This window comes from Lissotriton helveticus, chromosome 2_1, assembly GCF_964261635.1.
Source record: "Lissotriton helveticus chromosome 2_1, aLisHel1.1, whole genome shotgun sequence".
In the NCBI taxonomy this organism is placed as follows: Eukaryota; Metazoa; Chordata; class Amphibia; order Caudata; family Salamandridae; genus Lissotriton; species Lissotriton helveticus.
The window spans coordinates 1,850,990,373-1,851,008,146 of record NC_136059.1 but is presented as its reverse complement, the minus strand read 5'-3'; the positions used below and the strand labels follow the sequence as shown (position 1 = coordinate 1,851,008,146).

The 17,774-nt window shown below is 44.3% G+C and overlaps 1 protein-coding gene across 1 annotated transcript in view; it reads left to right on the top strand.

The window, feature by feature from the left end:
- Nucleotides 1–17,774, top strand: part of LOC144819957 (bifunctional heparan sulfate N-deacetylase/N-sulfotransferase 3) — a 532,418-nt gene that overhangs the window by 500,693 nt on the left and 13,951 nt on the right. Inside the window, exon 12 of the mRNA XM_078677644.1 lies at nt 1,506–1,608. Coding sequence (XP_078533770.1) covers nt 1,506–1,608 — 103 coding nt within the window. The remainder of the gene's footprint in view (nt 1–1,505; nt 1,609–17,774) is intronic.

Genomic DNA, 17,774 nt, shown 5'->3' with positions numbered 1-17,774 from the left:
TAGGGGTTTCGAGCACAACTTCTTTTCGCTGTGTAAGAGAGTTTGTATTATGTGGCACATGGTGGAAAAGTGCACATGTGTTATTTGTGACCATGTAGGCTGGGCTTTAAGTGGGATGAAAAAACTGGGGGAGAGGGAGTGTGTCAAGGGGCGTGGCCAATGTAATTAAGGGCGTGGTTTAAAAACATGCAAGCTAAAAATCTGTTCTTAGCATAATGTGCCGCCTGACTTTGCTGTTTCTGTCATTGCATCCAAATATATGATAGATATGATACAACAAGTAACACCATACCTACAAGTCAGGACTATTACCTTTTTCTGTGGTTGTTAGTTGCATAAGATAAATAAGCAGCAATTATGGCTTGTATATAGTATTGAAAAAGCTTCCACTTAAGATCCTGGTGACACCACGACGATGTTGCTGCTCCTGAGTTTGAAAAAGAGAAGGGAAATCCAGAGAAATAATAACTCTCTTTAAAGGATTTCCCTTCCCCTACAAGGCTCACCTGGCATGAAGTCATGCAGTAACTTCTCCACTAGTGAGAAGTGAGCAGTGTGAGCACGCGCACATCAATGTGCCTGCTGTCACTGCAGTCCGGATGAAAACGGACCGCCTGTGCCAGAGCCCAATAGATACCCGTTTCGAGGCCCCCTTTAAAAATCTACCAGTGCTCAGCACCGGTGAGACCCGGCCCACTTAAAGCGCTGCACTAGATCCAAATTCTCGATCAGTAACTGTAAACAGGGAAGGACTGGGCAGAGCTCAGCGTTTTAGTCGGATCCAGCTACATAAGAAAGCTGCAATCTCTACTATTGTCAAATGGTTCTCTCATTAGCCACCTACGTGGCATGTTAGGGTCCTAGGAGGCCCTCATCTCTCAAACCTATATCTACATTTCCAGCGATTAGTTAAGGATGAGAATGCTAATGTAAACTAAACCACTCATGCACTTCATGATCTGTGGGGTTTGTGATCTTCAGTGTAGGCAGTGAATATTTCTGTTACCTTCCTACATTGCAGCTAGCCCTGTGCCTATGTAGGATTCCTCGGAAAAGCTGAGGTATGTGTGCTAAATTTCCCTTTGGGGCTAGATGCATGGGCGCAAGACAACTGTAGGCATGCATCACATTTTATGTGTGTGCATATTTTCTTTGATAATTAGCAATTGCACAAACTGTGCTTTTTTTCTGGGCAGAGTAAAAAAAACAGCTTTGTGGATTTGGCCCACAATGTCATTGCACATCGGTCAGTCTGCAAATCTCTTATTTATTCTGTCCTTTTGCTATTGTCACTGTTAGGCATCTGTACAAATGACAGAATGGCAAAAACTGGCAACACAGCAAGAACATGACCAATTAATGGAAGGGTGTGTATTTCAACTTGGGTTTAACTTTGAAGAAAACATGAACATGTTAATGTATGTCCAGGTATTGTTCTTGAGCATCACATAGAAAGGTGGCTTCTAGAACAGTTTGTTCACATAAAGTGTTTGTGGATTTTTCAGGTTCGATTCTCATAAAGGATTCTGGTGCCAGCTGTTGGAAGAAGGGAAAACAAAATGTCTCGGAAGAAGCAAAGGTAGACGATACCCACCAATGGACCTAGAGGTGAGATGGTATTTTTAGAGATTCAGTAAAAATGAGTAAATAAAATGATTACTAAACAGCTACGATTGTAAAGCATATATTTTAAATGGATAATCAATTAACACATTACCAACAGTATTAGTAATCAACAAATTGATAGGGCATGTGAACCTTACAACCAGAGTTTAGGTTGAAGGAAGACAATCAAAATAAAACTGGGAAATGTGTGATTTCGTGATATTCACAGCAAATTAAAACTCATTACTTAACACTGACAAAGCACCCATATAAAGGTAGTATGTTACTTGTAAACTCAATTTGTCAGTCGTAGTAATATTCCCAATAATCTCATTTTTTTCATTTGACGTTAACACACCAGAATAATTGACAGCAAACTGCACATGACTGCACGTGTCAACGCTGCCACTGCATTGTGCTTCATACCCTGACAATGTTGAGGAAGATCTTGAAATGGCACCCAAACAACACTAGAAAAATTGTCACTCATCCCCTTGTCACCAAGAAACTGGACTGTGAGAAATCTCCTCTACACCAGGACCACCAAGCAACTTACTATACAAACCATCAATGACTCAGCAACCAGGCTCATCCTCAATCTCCTACACAGAACTCACATACAATTTCAATATTATACTGTGACAGCAGCATAAAATGTGTGCCATGGTATAAATACAAAATGTATGATACAACAAAAAGTTTAATTTTTTGTTTTTTTCACACACTGGAAAACTCATTAAAGGCTGGAGCGGCAATGATATGCCCAGGGCCGGACTGCCTACCTGGCAGTTTGGAATGCTGCTGAGCTGGGGGGTGATTTCGTTCATGGAGACCTGCGTGTGCTAAACGAAATTCGTTTTGCATTAATTATTTCGAAGTACACGCAGGTCTCCATGAACGAAATCAGCTCCCACCGCAGTGAAATCAGCCAGCAGCTCGGCAGCTTTCTAAACTGACCGGTAGCCAGTCCAGCCCTGGATATGCCCATGAGCAATTGAATATGAGATATAATTTCACACCAATATTTTTGAGTCTGATGTCCTGGTTGCCAGTGTACTGCGAGCAGCCAAAGTTGGTGAGCTTGTCAGCCGTAGAGGCAGCAGTGCCGGTCCTGATGGCTTTGTCATTCATGCAGCTGGTTTAGAATATGGTGCAGATCATTAAGGATTCCATGTGGTAATCTATCATGGTGGGGGTATCATGGTCCCATTCGTTCAGGCCCTTAAGGAGGCAGGCTGCGCCAAGTAGGATGCCCTTCGCGGGGACCGATGTGCATTCTGGGAGGCCATGTAGCTGGACATTACGCACTGATACACTAGAAGCTGGATTATGGCAAACAGCAGTTCTGCACTTGTTTTCTGGTGGCAACAGTTTTACTTTGTTATGTAGACTGAGCTGGTACAAGTCATCTTACTTTTCAAAGTAATGCTCGTTGAGGGTGAAGTTACTTTGGAACATGTATTCAAGTGAATTGGCATTGGTTGAAAGGTGGCGCTTACATTTATCCTGGTTCATACTGTTAAGTCATGTTTGTACTAGTTACAAAACATTTTTGGCTGGTGCAATTTCATGCTCCTGGTGATAATTTAAGGCAGTTCTTAGTGTAAAGCTATTGCAAAAACATGTTTCTGGAGGTGGCAATACATTACAAGAACCTTTTTCCTTATTTATTGTGTAGCATTTTGTTGTGGTGATGTGTTTCGCTACTTTTGTGCTGCTCTGTTTTTGTGCTCCATTACTGCATTGTGATGTTATTACGCTGTACTGTGGTTGTTGTTGTGCTTTCTGTTTTGCTGTATTGCGACATCATTTTTTATTGTGTTGTTGTATGGCAGTTGTTGTGCTGGGTATGTTTCCTGTTGCTTTATGTGCTGCTCTCTATTTTTGCGCTGAATTATTGACATTTGATGTTACATTGTAATGTGAATATAATTTTGCATTTCATTTTGATTGTTTTGCTGTGTTGTATGGTTAGGATGTAAGTGTGCACATTATTGTGTTATGTTTTTCAATTTACTTTTGGTTTGTAAAAGAATGGTGGTAAATTTCCAGCAATAATCCGCATATGCCTTTAATTTTCATTGACAAACAGACAATTACCACTGTCTAAGGTTGTGAACTACAGCTGTGCCACCTCTTCAACCATTTAAGACTCCAGTCAGCCCAAAAATACGCTCTCCCCAAATTATTTTTTATTGTTCACTATGCTTTATCTTTTCCATTTTTCTGTACGCTCCCTTCTTAAGTAAGGTTTGTGCTTTGCTGAACGCGCATATCAAAAAATAAAAGTTCAATTTATCGTTTTAATAGGCTTGCCTTTTCCCAGTGATGCATGTTTTTTTGTTGCTGCTGGCTGGAAATAGATAATATGCTTCAAGACTGCAGAAGAAGATGTTAGTGCTTGAAAGATGAAGAACGAATGGATAGAGCTATTTTTGGCGCGCATTGTTCTGGTGTCCTTTGAGCTTTAGTGTTTTTGGCGCCTGCTGCTGGTGCGTCTCCCGGCTGATGAGTCAGTGTTCGGGATCTTATCGCAGACATCAACTGCTCTACAGAAGCCGAGCATTCATATATAATTGGGCATTCGTTAGCCAAAGAAATGCAAGAAACATGCTCAGTGTAACACAGTCAATTGGCACATATTTTATATTCTATTCATGCCCAAGCTGTTTCTTATAAGAATATGTCTTTATAAAGCAGAAAACAAGAAAAGTGACGCCTACGCACTGTACGCACTGCAACAGACAGAAAGAGACAGACATATCGGCATGTACACAAACTTTGCTACAGCCTGGCTCTTATGTTTTCTTTAAGATGCCTTTCTACATTTTAAAGCCACAGTGCCTATAATTACGAGTCAGTCAGAGCAGTGTTGCTGGTGGGGTCATGGTGCAACTGATAACGACTAGCCCGGTGTTTCAGTGCCTGGATCTACCTAGCATGTGTGGGAGGACCGATATTTAACACCTTCGCTGCTAGGCCTTTTCCCCCCCTGTGCTAAGCCTTTTTTTGGCTATTTGGGGTAGTGCTCACATAAGGCATCCACGCCAATTTTGCGTCCTTTTCTTCGAATGTCGTGGGGATTCTAAAGGTACCCACGGTTCGTGGATTCCCTTGGGGGGGTCCCAGAAATTAGCCAAAATACAGCAACATTTTGGTTTTTTTCGGAAAAATTGGAAAAACGGGCTACATATGAAAACGTCTGGGTTTTTCCCTGCAAATGTTATCAAAAAGGGTTTGTGGGGCTGAAATCACAATTTTCCCAGCTTTTAGCCAATGACAGACTTTTGTCAGAAAACCAACATTTTTTACACAGTTTTTGGCATTTTTCTGGGACATAGCCTATTTTTGCTATTTTTTTGTGCTATCTACCTCCTTCCAGTTAATGGTACAAATGAGTGTGAAAGCAATAATGGATCCTGGAAAGCTATACATTTTAGAAAAGTAGGCTAAATTCTGAATTCAGCAAGGGGTAATTTGTGTAGATCCATCAAGGTTTCATTATAGAAACTAACAGTTAAATATTGGAAAAATTGAAAATTAGTTGAAAAAAACAGCCTTTTGTGTCAACGTTTTCACCTGTAACTTCATGTAATTATGACAACTCTTTGAAAGCAATATACTGTTACATCCACTGGACCTTCTTGGCTGTGGGTATATATAAGACTTGTCGGTTCACTAAGAAACAGACGAACCCAGAGTCAAAAGCTGAGTAGCAATTTGCAGTGGCTTTTTATTATGAACCGGGTATATAACAATTATTGTGTGAAAATGTATACATGGAAAAATCGGTAAGAGAGACACCTATGTATTTCTGAAATGGGAACAGAAACTGTACATATTTGTACATTTTCAAAATTGGGAATACTCATACTACCATGAGAATTATTGGCCTTTTTTCAAAATGACTTCTTTTTTACACAATGTCTTTCATTTGGAAGGCAGAAATGCATCAGAAATCAATAGGTAATAACAGTTGCTTTACAAAACTGAATTACCCTTAATCTCCCAATAAAAATGGTAACTCTGTTCTGTGGGTAGGCATAGTGTCCACGACCGGAAAGGGCTCAAAACCCAACGTGAACACACCACATTTTCACAATGAAAATGTACCCTTTTTGTGCGAAGTGTGTAGCTGTTGTTTTTTAACCCTAGCTCTGCCGGCACCTAGGGAAACTTAGCAAACCTGTAAATTTTTTAAAACTAGACACCCAGGGGAATCCAGGATGGGGTGACATGACTGCCTCCCACCAGGTTTTGTTACCCAGAATCCCTTGCAAACCTAAATAATTGTCAAAAATGCCACATTTTCTCCACATTTCTGTGGTGGAAAGTTCTGGAATCTGCGTGGATCCATAAATTTCTACACACCCCACGTCCCCCAAAGCCTTATGAGAAAAACGGTACCTCACTTGTGTGGGTCGGCTTAGTGCCCGTGACAGGAAATGGCGCAAACGCAAGGTGGTCACACCTCAATTCCGCAGTGAAAAATGACCTTTTTTTTCCAAAGTGCCTAGCTTTAGTTTTTGAACCCTAGCTCTGCCGGCACCTAGGGAAACCTAGCAAACCTATACATTTTTGAAAAGTAGACACCCAGGGAAATCCAGGATGGGGTGACCTCACTACCTCCCACCAGGTTGTGTTACCCAGAATCCCTTGCAAACCTAAAGAATTGTCAAAAAAACAAATTCTCCCTACATTTCTGTGGTGGAAAGTTCTGGAATTGCCGTGTATCCACAAATTTCCATCCTCCCCACGTTCCCAACAGTCTTCCGAGAAAAATGGTACCTCACTTCTGTGGGTCGGCCTAGTGACTGCGACAGGAAATGGCGCAAAACGCAACGTGGTAACACCTCAAATTTCGCAGTGAAAAATGACCCTTTTATGGCAAAGTGCCTAGCTGTAGTTTTTTTTAACCCTAGCTCTGCCGGCACCTAGGGAAACCTAGCAAACCTATACATTTTTTAAAACTAGATACCCAGGGTAATCCAGGGTGGGGTGACTTGACTGCCTCCCACAAGGTTCCTTTACCCAGAAGCCCTTGCAAACCTAAACAATTGTCCAAAAAACACATTATCCCCACATTTCTGTGATGGAAAGTTCTTGAATCTTTGTGGATCCACAATTTTCTGACCACCTTCTGTTCCCCAAAGTCGTACGAGAAACATGTTACCTCACTTGTGTGGGTCGGCCTAGTGCCTGCGACAGAGAACGGCGCAAAACACAACGTGGTCACACCTCAATTTCGCAGTGAAAAATGACCCTTTTTTGGCAAAGTGCCTAGCTGTAGTTTTTAAACCCTAGCTCTGCCGGCACCTAGGGAAACCTAGCAAACGTATACATTTTTGAAACTAGACACCCAGGAGAATCCAGGATGGGGTGACTTAACAGCCTCCCTCCAGGTTTTGTTTCCCAGAATCCCTTGCAAACCTAAAAAATTGTCAAAGAAAACACATTTTCCTCACATTTCTGTAGTGGAAAGTTCTGGAATCTGTGTGGACCAGAAATTTCCACCCACCCCGTGTTCCCCAAAGTCTTCTGAGAAAAATGGTACCTCACTTGTGTGGGTCGGCCTAGTGCCTGCGACAGGGAACGGCGCAAAACTCAACGTGGTCACACCTCAATTTCGCAGTGAAAAATGGCCATTTTTTGACAAAGTGCCTAGCTGTAGTTTTTTAACCCTAGCTCTGCCGGCACCTAGGGAAACCTAGCAAACCTATACATTTTTAAAAGCTTGACACAGAGGGAAATCCAGGATGGGGTGACTTGACTGCCTCCCACCAGGTTCCGGTACCCAGAATCCCTTGCAAACCCAAAAAATGGTTAAAAGAAAACACATTTTCCCCACATTTCTGTGGTGGAAAGTTCTGGAATCTGTGTGGATCCAGAAATTTCCACCCATCCCTTATTCAACAAAGTCTTACAAGAAAAATGGTACCTCAATTGTGTGGGTCGGCCTAGTGCCTGCGTCAGGAAACGGCGCAAAACGCAACGTGGTCACACCTCAATTTCGCAGTGAAAAATGACCCTTTTTTGGCAAAGTGCCTAGCTGTCGTTTTTGAACACTAGCTCTGCCGGCACCTAGGGAAACCTAGCAAACCCTTTACATTTTTGAAAATTAGACACCGAGGGAAATCCAGGATGGCGTGACTTGACAGCCTCCCACCAGGTTTTGTTACCCAGAATCCCTTGCAAAACATTTTCTCCCATTTCTGTGGTGGAAAGTTCTGGAATCAGCGTGCATCTACAAATTTCCACCTATCCTGCGTTTCCCAAAGTCTTACGAGAAAAACGGTACCTCACTTGTGTGGGTCGGCATAGTGCCTGTGCCAGGAAACGGCACAAAACGCAACTTGGTCACACCGCAATTTCGCAGTGAAAAATGACCCTTTTTTGTCAAAGTGCCTAGCTGTAGTTTTTTAACCCTAGCTCTGCCGGCACCTAGGGAAACCTAGCAAACCTATACATTTTTGAAAGCTAGACACCCAGGAGAATCCAGGATGGGGTGACTTGACTGTCTCCCACCAGATTCTGTTACCCAGAATCCATTGCACACCTAAAAAATTGTTTAAAAAAAACAAATTTTCCCCACATTTCTGTGGTGGAAAGTTCTGGGATCTCTGTGGATCCAGAAATTTCCACCCACCCCTTGTTCAACAAAGTCTCACAAGAAAAATGGTAAATCACTTGTGTGGGTCGGCCTAGTGCCTGCGTCAGGAAATGGCGCAAAACACAACGTGTTCACACCTCAATTTCGCAGTGAAAAATGACCCTTTTTTGGCAAAGTGCCCCCGGGTGTCTAGTTTTCAGAAATGTGTGGGTTTGGTAGGTTTCCCTATATGGCCGCCAAGGCACGGGGCCAAAAATCCAGGTGAACTCCCCCCTTGCAAAAATAGGTGGTTTGGAGATAGGCAATTTTGATGTTGCCTCACTACGTTTTGGGCACTTGCCTGACGCGGGTACTTGGGCCTCCCACACAAGTGAGGAACCATTTTTATCGGGCGACCTGGGGAAATGCTGGGTGGTAGGAAACCTGTGTGAGGCCAGTGATGCCACACTTTCCCACACGAAAATGTCTGAAAAAAGTGATTATTTTCAGCTAAAATCAAGGTTTGCAAGGGATTCTGGGTAGGGAAACGCTCGGGGATCCAGGCAACCATGCCTCCTTGGAAGCCCCCGGGTGTCGAGTTTTCAGAAATGTGTGGGTTTGGTAGGTTTCCCTAGATGGCCGCTGAGCACGGGCCAAAAACCAAGGTGACCCCCCTTGCAAAACTAGGTGGTTTGGAGTTAGACAATTTTGATGTCTCCTCACTACGTTTTGGGCCCTTCCCTGTCGTGGGTACTTGGGCCTCCAACACAAGTGAGGCACCATTTGTATTGGGAGAGCTGGGGGAACGCTGGGTGGTAGGAAATTAGTGTGAGCCCGGTGATGCTACACTTTCCCACACATAAATGTGTGAAAAAAGTGATTTTTTCAGGTAAAATTGAGGTTTGCATGGGATTCTGGGTAAGGAAACGCTGGGGGATCCACGCAAGCCATACCTCCCTGGAAGCCCCCGCCTGTCTAGTTTTCAGAAATGTGTAGGTTTGGTAGGTTTCCCTAGATGGCCGCCAAGCAAGGGGCTTAAAACCCAGGTGACCCTCCTTGCAAAATCAGGTGGTTTGGAGATAGACGAATTTGATGTCGCCTCACTACTTTTTAGGCTCTTGCCTGTCGCAGGTACTTGGCCCTCCCACACAAATGAGGCACCGTTTTTATCAGGAGACCTTGGGGAACGCTGAGTGGTAGGAAATTTGTGTGAGCCCGGTGATGCCACACTTTCCCACACAAAAATGTGTGAAAAAAGTGATTATTTTCAGGTAAAATTGAGGTTTGCAAGGGATTCTGGGTACGGAAACGCTGAGGGATCCACATAGGCCATGCCTCCCTGGAAGCTCCGGGTGTCTACTTTTCAGAAATATGTGGGTTTGGTAGGTTTCCCTAGATGGGCGCCAAGCACGGAGCCAAAAACCCAGGTGACCCCCTTGCAAAACCAGATAATTTTGACAAAATTAGTTGTTTAGTTCTGCCGGGTGAGACTTTTGGCACAATATTGCAAGGAAAATGTGACAGGCATTTTGAGGTTTGCAGGACATTGTGGATAAAATAACTTGTTGGAATTCACCAAAGAGACATCACCATGTACTCCCATGGGTTTACGACAATATCTACAGTTGGTAGGTTATTCTTAAATGGAATGTACACCTTGGCAGAGAGACTAAAAAGACAAAGATTCCTCCACAGCCATCTATTCCTCAAACACACACACATACTGGTTGGATTTGGCATGAGGGCGAGTGATGGTTCAGGATATAAAATTTTATTAACAAGATTTCACAAAAATGAAATGCACTGTCAATTAAATGGACAAAAAAAACGAACCAGTGACTTGCAGCTCGTGAGCTGTAAAGACACTGCAAGGCACCAACCGCTTTACAGGCCATTCACACACCTTTCATAAGTGATACACACAAGACCATTCACACCACCAGGCACGAAACTAACACATCACAACATTCACAAAAAGGATAAGGTACACCCTTCTTCAGAAAGACAAAAAATACAAATATTACTGCAAAGCCATCTAATCCTCAAACACACACACATACTGGTCGTATTTGGCACGAGGGTGAGTGATGGTTCAGTATATACAATTGTATTAGCATGTGATTTCACAAAAATGAAATGCACTGTTAATAATTGAAAGGACGAAAAACGGAACAATTGACTCACAGCTCGTGAGCTGTAAAGCCACGACAAGGCACCAACCTCTTTACAGGCCATTCATACACCTTTCATACGTGTGACACATATAAAACATTCACACTGCCAGCCGTGGGCCCATCACATTACAACACTCCCACCAGCAGACAGCGCCATTCAAGGGCCCATCACTTTCAGACGCCCACATTCCTGACACAGCAACTACACAAACTGATGGATTGCATGGAGTGGCGTTCAGCTAGCAGTGTGTGTAGTGACCAGCAGCAAGTTACTACTCACACACCGCCAGCCGAGCACCAGTCCACGCACACCACCAGCCAAGCGCCAGTCCACACACACCGCCAGCCAAGCGCCAATCCAAACACACCGCCAGCCAAGCGCCAGACCACGCATACCGCCAGACAAGCACCACTCCACGCACACCGCCATCACATTTAGGAATTTTTTTTATATAAATAAGAAAACACAAACAAATTGCAAATAGATACAAATCTACAAACACAAAAACTGAAACTAAATACACTACACAAATGCCAACCTTGAAACTGAACAAAAAATATTAAACAATAGAGGCCAGGCAGTTCACTTTACCACTCATGGATGCTCCCAAAAATTATTTTGCGTGTGATACATTCTAAAACAAGCAGGCACACACAGCCCAGGGTTAGAAGGACACTCGGGGCAGTACACACGAGTCTCCTTCCGCATACTTCTTTGCCATCAGACTCTACATCTCCTACTGGGAAAGTCTTTTGAGGGTGTGGGAGGAAGTGATCAGGAAAGTGGCGAGCTTTCAATCTAGCAACATCCTCCACCACTCCAACTCTAGGAACACTTGCCTGTTCCACTAAAACAAGGCTGCCTATTACAGACTCCTGAAACTTAACAAAAGTCATCTTTGACTCAGGACAAGAATCCTGGAACACAACAAAAGCATTAAAGGTTGCCAAGTGGAAAAGATGGATAGCCAACTTCTTGTACCAAATGTAAGCCTTAGGATGAGCAGCGTAAGGTTCCAACCTCTGATCTACTCTGTCAACACCACCCATGTGCCTATTATAGCCTAAAATGCACACAGGTTTGCGCCCTTCAGCAGCCTGACCCCAAACAGTCAACGGTTCAGTGATTTCATCATGGATGGTAGTCAGCATGTAGACATCTCTCCTGTCTGAAAACTTCACAGCTAGAAGCTCCTCACAACGCAATGCACTGCACTGTCCCTGTACAAGCTTTTGACAAACAAGTTCTTTTGGGAAACCTTTACGGTTACAGCGGATTGTGCCACAAGCAACAGTGTCCACTTTGGCCAATTCCCTGAACAACCGCACACCAGTGTAGAAGTTATCTACATATAAGTGGTAGCCTTTGTTAAAAAATCCTCTACCAAGTTCCCACACAATTTTCTCAGTCACTCCAAAAGTGGACGGACAACCAGGGGGGTTAATCCTGGATTCCTTACCGGTGTACACCCTGAAATTAGAGACATATCCAGTCCCACTGTCACACAGCATATACAGCTTAATTCCATAGCGTGCCCTCTTACTAGGAATGTATTGCCTAAAAACCAAGCGGCCCTTGAACAACACCAAAGACTCATCCACTGCAATTTCTTTCCCTGGAGCATTGATCTCAGAAAATCGACCAACAAAGTGATCAATGACAGGCAGAATCTTAAAAAGACGGTCACAATCAGGGTGATCTTGTGGCAAAGCTAAACCATTATCGACAAAATGCATCATCCAAAGCAGAAGCAAATACCTATCACGACTCATGACTGCCGCAAATATAGCAGTTGCCATCAAGGGACTAGTAGACCATTGATGGCTTCCTTAGCAAGCCCATCAAAAAAGTTAAACCCAGAACTTTTTCATCTCTTCCAGATTTGTGGGAGTACACTGGGTAGCTCTAGAGTGGGGCTTAAGGCTGGCAGTGCGGTTCCTCAAAAACTGTTTGGCATACAAATTATTCTGCTCAACAATCTCTGCCAAAAACACATCATCCATAAACAACTGAAAAAAATGTATTGGCAAAAAGTTTTCAGTATTCACCCTACACCCTGGAACACCAGTAAAGTCTGGCAATGCTGGCTGCACCATGCCTGGGGCAACCCAGAGGTCAGCACTTTCAACAGGAAGCCTTGCAGCCCCAGGCTGCAGCCCAGCTGCCTCTTGCCTCACTATACCAACGGGAAGTCTTGCAGCCCCAGGCTGCAGCCCAGATGCCTCTTGCCTCACTATACCAACATGAAGCCTTGCTGCCCCAGGCTGAAGCCCAGATGCCTCTTGCCGCACTATCGGCACATCAACGTCCTCCTCTAACACAGGCACTTCATCTGCACCAAGAGTAACTTCATCTGCACTGAGAGTATCTTCATCATCGGATGATGCCATGTGGAGAGAAAACTCACTGCCTGAATCTTCCCCTCCCACCTCTGCCACAGAATCAGAGTCAGTCTCTGGACCATGGTCAGAGGAAGAATCAAAAAGCATTCGAACAACCTGCTGAGCAGTAATCCTGCAGCTAGCCATTATCCTTATTAAGAAAGGAGACTGTACAAACAAGTCAACAACCAACACTGTGCAAAGTAAGTAAAAAAATGGGTGCCTTTATCACAAAGATCTATATACTCAAAAACTGTACGATTCACTTACAAGGGACAGCTACACTCACCAGCACCTATTCTGCAAAATCACAGCAAAAATCAACGATATCCCACTAGAAAGAAGAACAAAACCAATTACTCTAAAGTAAACAAATTACACATCAAGCACAAATGCAAAACATTTTAGACACTCAAAAAATAGAAGTCAAACATACTGGTATTATTACACACTTTGCAAAAACACATTTACACTGTACAAAAAAAGTCTCTTACCAAACACATGCAACTACACAAACAGCAGAACGACCAGTAACGAAACCGCAACCTGCAGTGTCTAAAGAGCAAAAGCCTTGAAATAGAACAAACAGGGGGAAATAAAACATTACAATTCACAAGAAATAAAAAAAATACACATTATAACAGGCTATGTCACTACACAAATGTGGTCAAATAAACAGGCTGAATACACATAAACAAATATATGTCCCCTGGAAGCAACCAATTAATTTATATTTAATTCCCTGGCTCTAGTGGGATTTCCTGCCCCCCCCCCATGGGCCAGAAATGCCCAAAAAATATAGGTGATCTGTCCCAGGGGGGTGGGGGGGGGCAGAAAAGTCTTACAGAGTAATTAGGCCCATAAGGAAGCAACCCTTGCCCAAGGGGTCGCTTCCATTTAAAATTTAAAACTAGTGGGATTTTCTGCCCCCCCACCAATTAAACAAACCGATCTGCTTCCGGGGGGGGGGCAGAATATACACTTTTTTTTTAAATATGGCCCCTGGAAGCGACCCTTGCCCAAGGGGTTGCTTCCAATTTTAAAAAAATGATTCCCTGGCTCTAGTGGGCTTTTCTGCCCCTCCCCCACTGGGGCCAGAAACACCAAAAATCAGGCTATCTGTCCCTAGGGAGGGGAAGAATATAAATTTGAAATAAATTTGGCCCCCTGGAAGCGACCCTTGCCCAAGGCGTCGCTTCCATTAAAAAAAAAATCCCTGGTGTCTAGTGGGGTTTTCTGTCCCCCCTGGGTGCAGAAAGGCCAAATAAAAAACTTGATCTGCCCCCATAGGGGACAGAATATACTTATAACATTTTAGGGGCCATGGAAGCGACCCTTGTCCAAGGGGTCGCTTCCGGTTTTGTCAAAAACCAAATTCCTGGCTCTAGTGGGCTTTTCTGCCCCCCTGGGTCGAGAATTGGCCAAAAAAACAGCCGATCTGTCCCAAGGAGGGGGCAGAAAAGTCTGATTTAAATTTTGACCCCTAGGAAGCGACCCTTGCCCAAGGAGTCGCTTCCAATTTCACAAGAAAAACAGATCCCTGGTGTCTAATGGGCTTTTCTGCCCCCCTCCCTCCCTGGGTCAACAAATGGCCAAAAATAGGCCGATTGGTCCCGAGGGAGAGCAGAAAAGTCTAAAATTATTTGTCCCCCTTAGGAAGCGACCCTTGCCCAAGGGGTCTCTTCCTGTGTGCAAAATAAAACAAAAACCAAATCCCTGGCGTCCAGTGGGCTTTTCTGCCCCCCCCCCCCCCCGGGTCCACAAACGGCCAAAAATCGGCTGATCAGTCCCGGGGGGGGGGGAGGGGGGGCAGAAAAGTCTAAAATTATTTGTACCCCTTAGGAAGCGACCCTTGCCCTAGGGATCTCTTCCTGTGCACGATCGCAACGCTGTGCGCGATCGTGCACCAGGAATGCCCTGAATTGGGACATCAGGGTAGAGGAAACACTGTTTCCTCCCCCCGATGCCTCAAGACACCAAGAAATGGCACCCTGCCCCACCGGAGGCCCAAACCTACCTCTTCTCCCTGGACGCGCTGGAAACAAATGGTTTCCAGCGCGTTTAGCACTTCATGATGACGTTGGCGCGTGCTGTGCGGGCTGACGTCATGTTGAAGCGTGGGGGGGTCGGGGTGGCAGTGAAAACTCTTCCGCTGCCATCCCTGTTTGTTGGGCAAAATCGTAGCCCCAGGGGGGAGTGCGAGCGCTCCCCCAGGGGCTATGCTCATGATGGAGCGGTTCAGTCATCAGCACAGCCCAACCGATGCTCATGACGGAACCGCTCCATCATGAGCATCGACGGGGTTAACGCCGGATAAAGCTTGAAACGTTGTCCTCCTAGAAGCCAAGCCTCTGTACCCATCCATGCCAGAACTTTTGTAACTGCAGAGGGGTAGCATGAACCGGAGAACATTTCCCTCTTTCCACCACTACCCTTCCCATTCTTCCAAACCAGCCATGCATCTGCCTACCATCTTACACCTTTCACCTGTCCAGAGCAGGTGGTAATGAGAGCATTAATCCCAGTGGAATAGGAAAGACCAAGTGGATTGTGCCTGGTAAAATCAGGTCCCTAAAGCTATTCCCCATTACACTGGAATTAACTTGTAATTGCTCGGTACTGGCGAGGTGTCTCTGCATGGTAATGATAATCTAATGTGCAGAGTTTGGACCCTGCAAATACCGAGCAACTCATAATCGAGGCTATTGAGACCAGTTCACAGAGGCATATATGGTAAGTAGTACTGCTGTGGTCTTGTGGTGGAGGTTTCTGCCTGTTTGATAAGTTAATAGTAATGAGTTTACACTCTTAGATGTCTCCAACTCCCCCCCACCAGTGTTCGGGTGGCGGAGACATGTAAGTCTACACTTAAGTGTAAATCTACACTCAGAACTGGTGAGTAGCACAAATGTGTTGATTTGCACCTATGTGCTACAGTAAATGTACACATAAGTAAACGTTCACTTTTGAATTTACCTTTGTGAATAGGGCGCATAATCTTTAAGCTAAATTACTATTCATCTGAATTCCTAACTGCAGGACCAATTTATAAACATATTTATGAGTGAAGCAGCACTTTAAGACAACTACTTAACATACTCTTTAAATGTGTCTTATCACAGTCACAAACTAGTCGCATTATATCGGTGGACATATCTAAGCTACTAGATTTTATGCTAGAAAGCACTCTTGCTTCACTCCCTTCTTCAGAGGAAATTGAGCTGTGAGCTGTCTGTTTTGCAGTCTTGTGCTGTTATTTCCTAACTGAGTGGGTTGTTTAATGCTTGGCAGAGTAGTGTCATACATTGGAGGACCCCTGCTCTTCTACACCTGTTGACTCTGTGCCATGTGTAAAAGTGGAGAAAGCACCGGGTTTCCAACTGTGGAGACTCAGCTGGTTCCATTGTCAGAAATTCTTAAGCTGGCGGCCCGCCTGTCACAGATGTGCCTTGTCACAGTAGCGGATGCCTCACTCAATAAAGGGCAAGGCTTCTGCAGCTGATTCCTGGAACACCAGGAGAGGTGGGTCCCATGGTCATTGTGCCCGTGAAAACAAGCTGGACCCTTCTGAAGAGGCCGATTTGCATATGGCTGATTTCTGTCTATGGTGGTATTGAGAGTAAAGAAATTGTGGACTGGAATGCTGCTCTGAGAAATTACCAGTAGCTGATATTAATTTAGGCATTCCATCCATCATGTTTTTGTTTTCCTCAGTGTCACTGCACCAGGCAGAAAAGTAGAAAAGTGTACCTGATGCACAAGGAAAGAACTCCCTGTGCCCTGGGACATTTTTCTTGCGCTTTCCGAAACAAACACACACTCTGGGGCGTTATTTCAGAAAAGCAAAATAAAATATTAATTGTGACACATTAAGACGGTGATCTGCTCACCATTCAGCTGTGATAGACAAAAGTGTAACAACTGCTGTGACAGGCACATTTTCAGGACAGAAAGCCCCATGAATTGGCTAGCAGTTCAGAAAAGAATTACTTTTAAAATATGTGCCTGACTCAAAGCTTTGATTGGAAAATGCCCCAGTTACCTTTCTGTCAAACGTAGCCATTAATGCCCAGTCAGACTTTTATGATCTAGTGAAAAAGCCCTACCTACCATTCTACAGGTCAGAAAGTCCTGAACTGGGGGCAGGTCTTTCTTATACCTTGTTCTACTGTTAGAAATGGGGTCTCTATTTGGCAGTGATTTGCAGCCTGTCCAAGTAGGGGGCCTCACTCAAGTCAGGGTAAGTAAGTTACACATCTAAGATAACCCCTGCTCACCCCCTTAGTAGCTTGGCACAGAGCAGTCAGGCGTATCCCAGAGCCAATATGTAAAGTGTACACACACACACACACACACACACACACACCCACACACACACACACACAAACACACACATGCCCATGCACACCCACACACACACAGTGAAAATAGGACAAAAGGACTCCACTCCAGCTTAGAAAAATAGCCAATATTCATTTGAATAATAAAAGACCAAAACGAGAAAAATCCAACATACAGAAGTCAAGATACGAATCTTCAAAGATTTAACAAAATTGTAGTTCTTAAAAATCAATGGTTGTGCTTGATCAGGACAAAGTACCTTAGATGCGGCAAAAATCATCAAAGATGATGCAAGGCGCAGGGGAGGTGAGGCGCCGAATGATCAGGCGATGCCTCGGTTCCTTACCACTATAGATGAGGTGATGCTTTGGTTCCTTACTGCTAGGCAGGGGAGGTAATGTGTCAGTTCCTTACTGTTGCAGGGGAGGTGATGTATCCTTTTTGGGGACACTGCCTCGATTCCTTACTGCGGTGCCATGTTGATGAAAAAAATCGATGCTTAGGAATGATGCATCAAATGTTAAGTTGCACTGTGTGGATTCCACAGCATTGAAGCAGGTGCTGCATCAAAGTCGGAGGGATGCATGTCAGAGGTAAAAAGACAGGGGAAACCATGCCAAAAGATGCCAGGTCTAACACACTCTTTACTGGAATGAGTTGCCATTGCACATTTACTTGTGCAC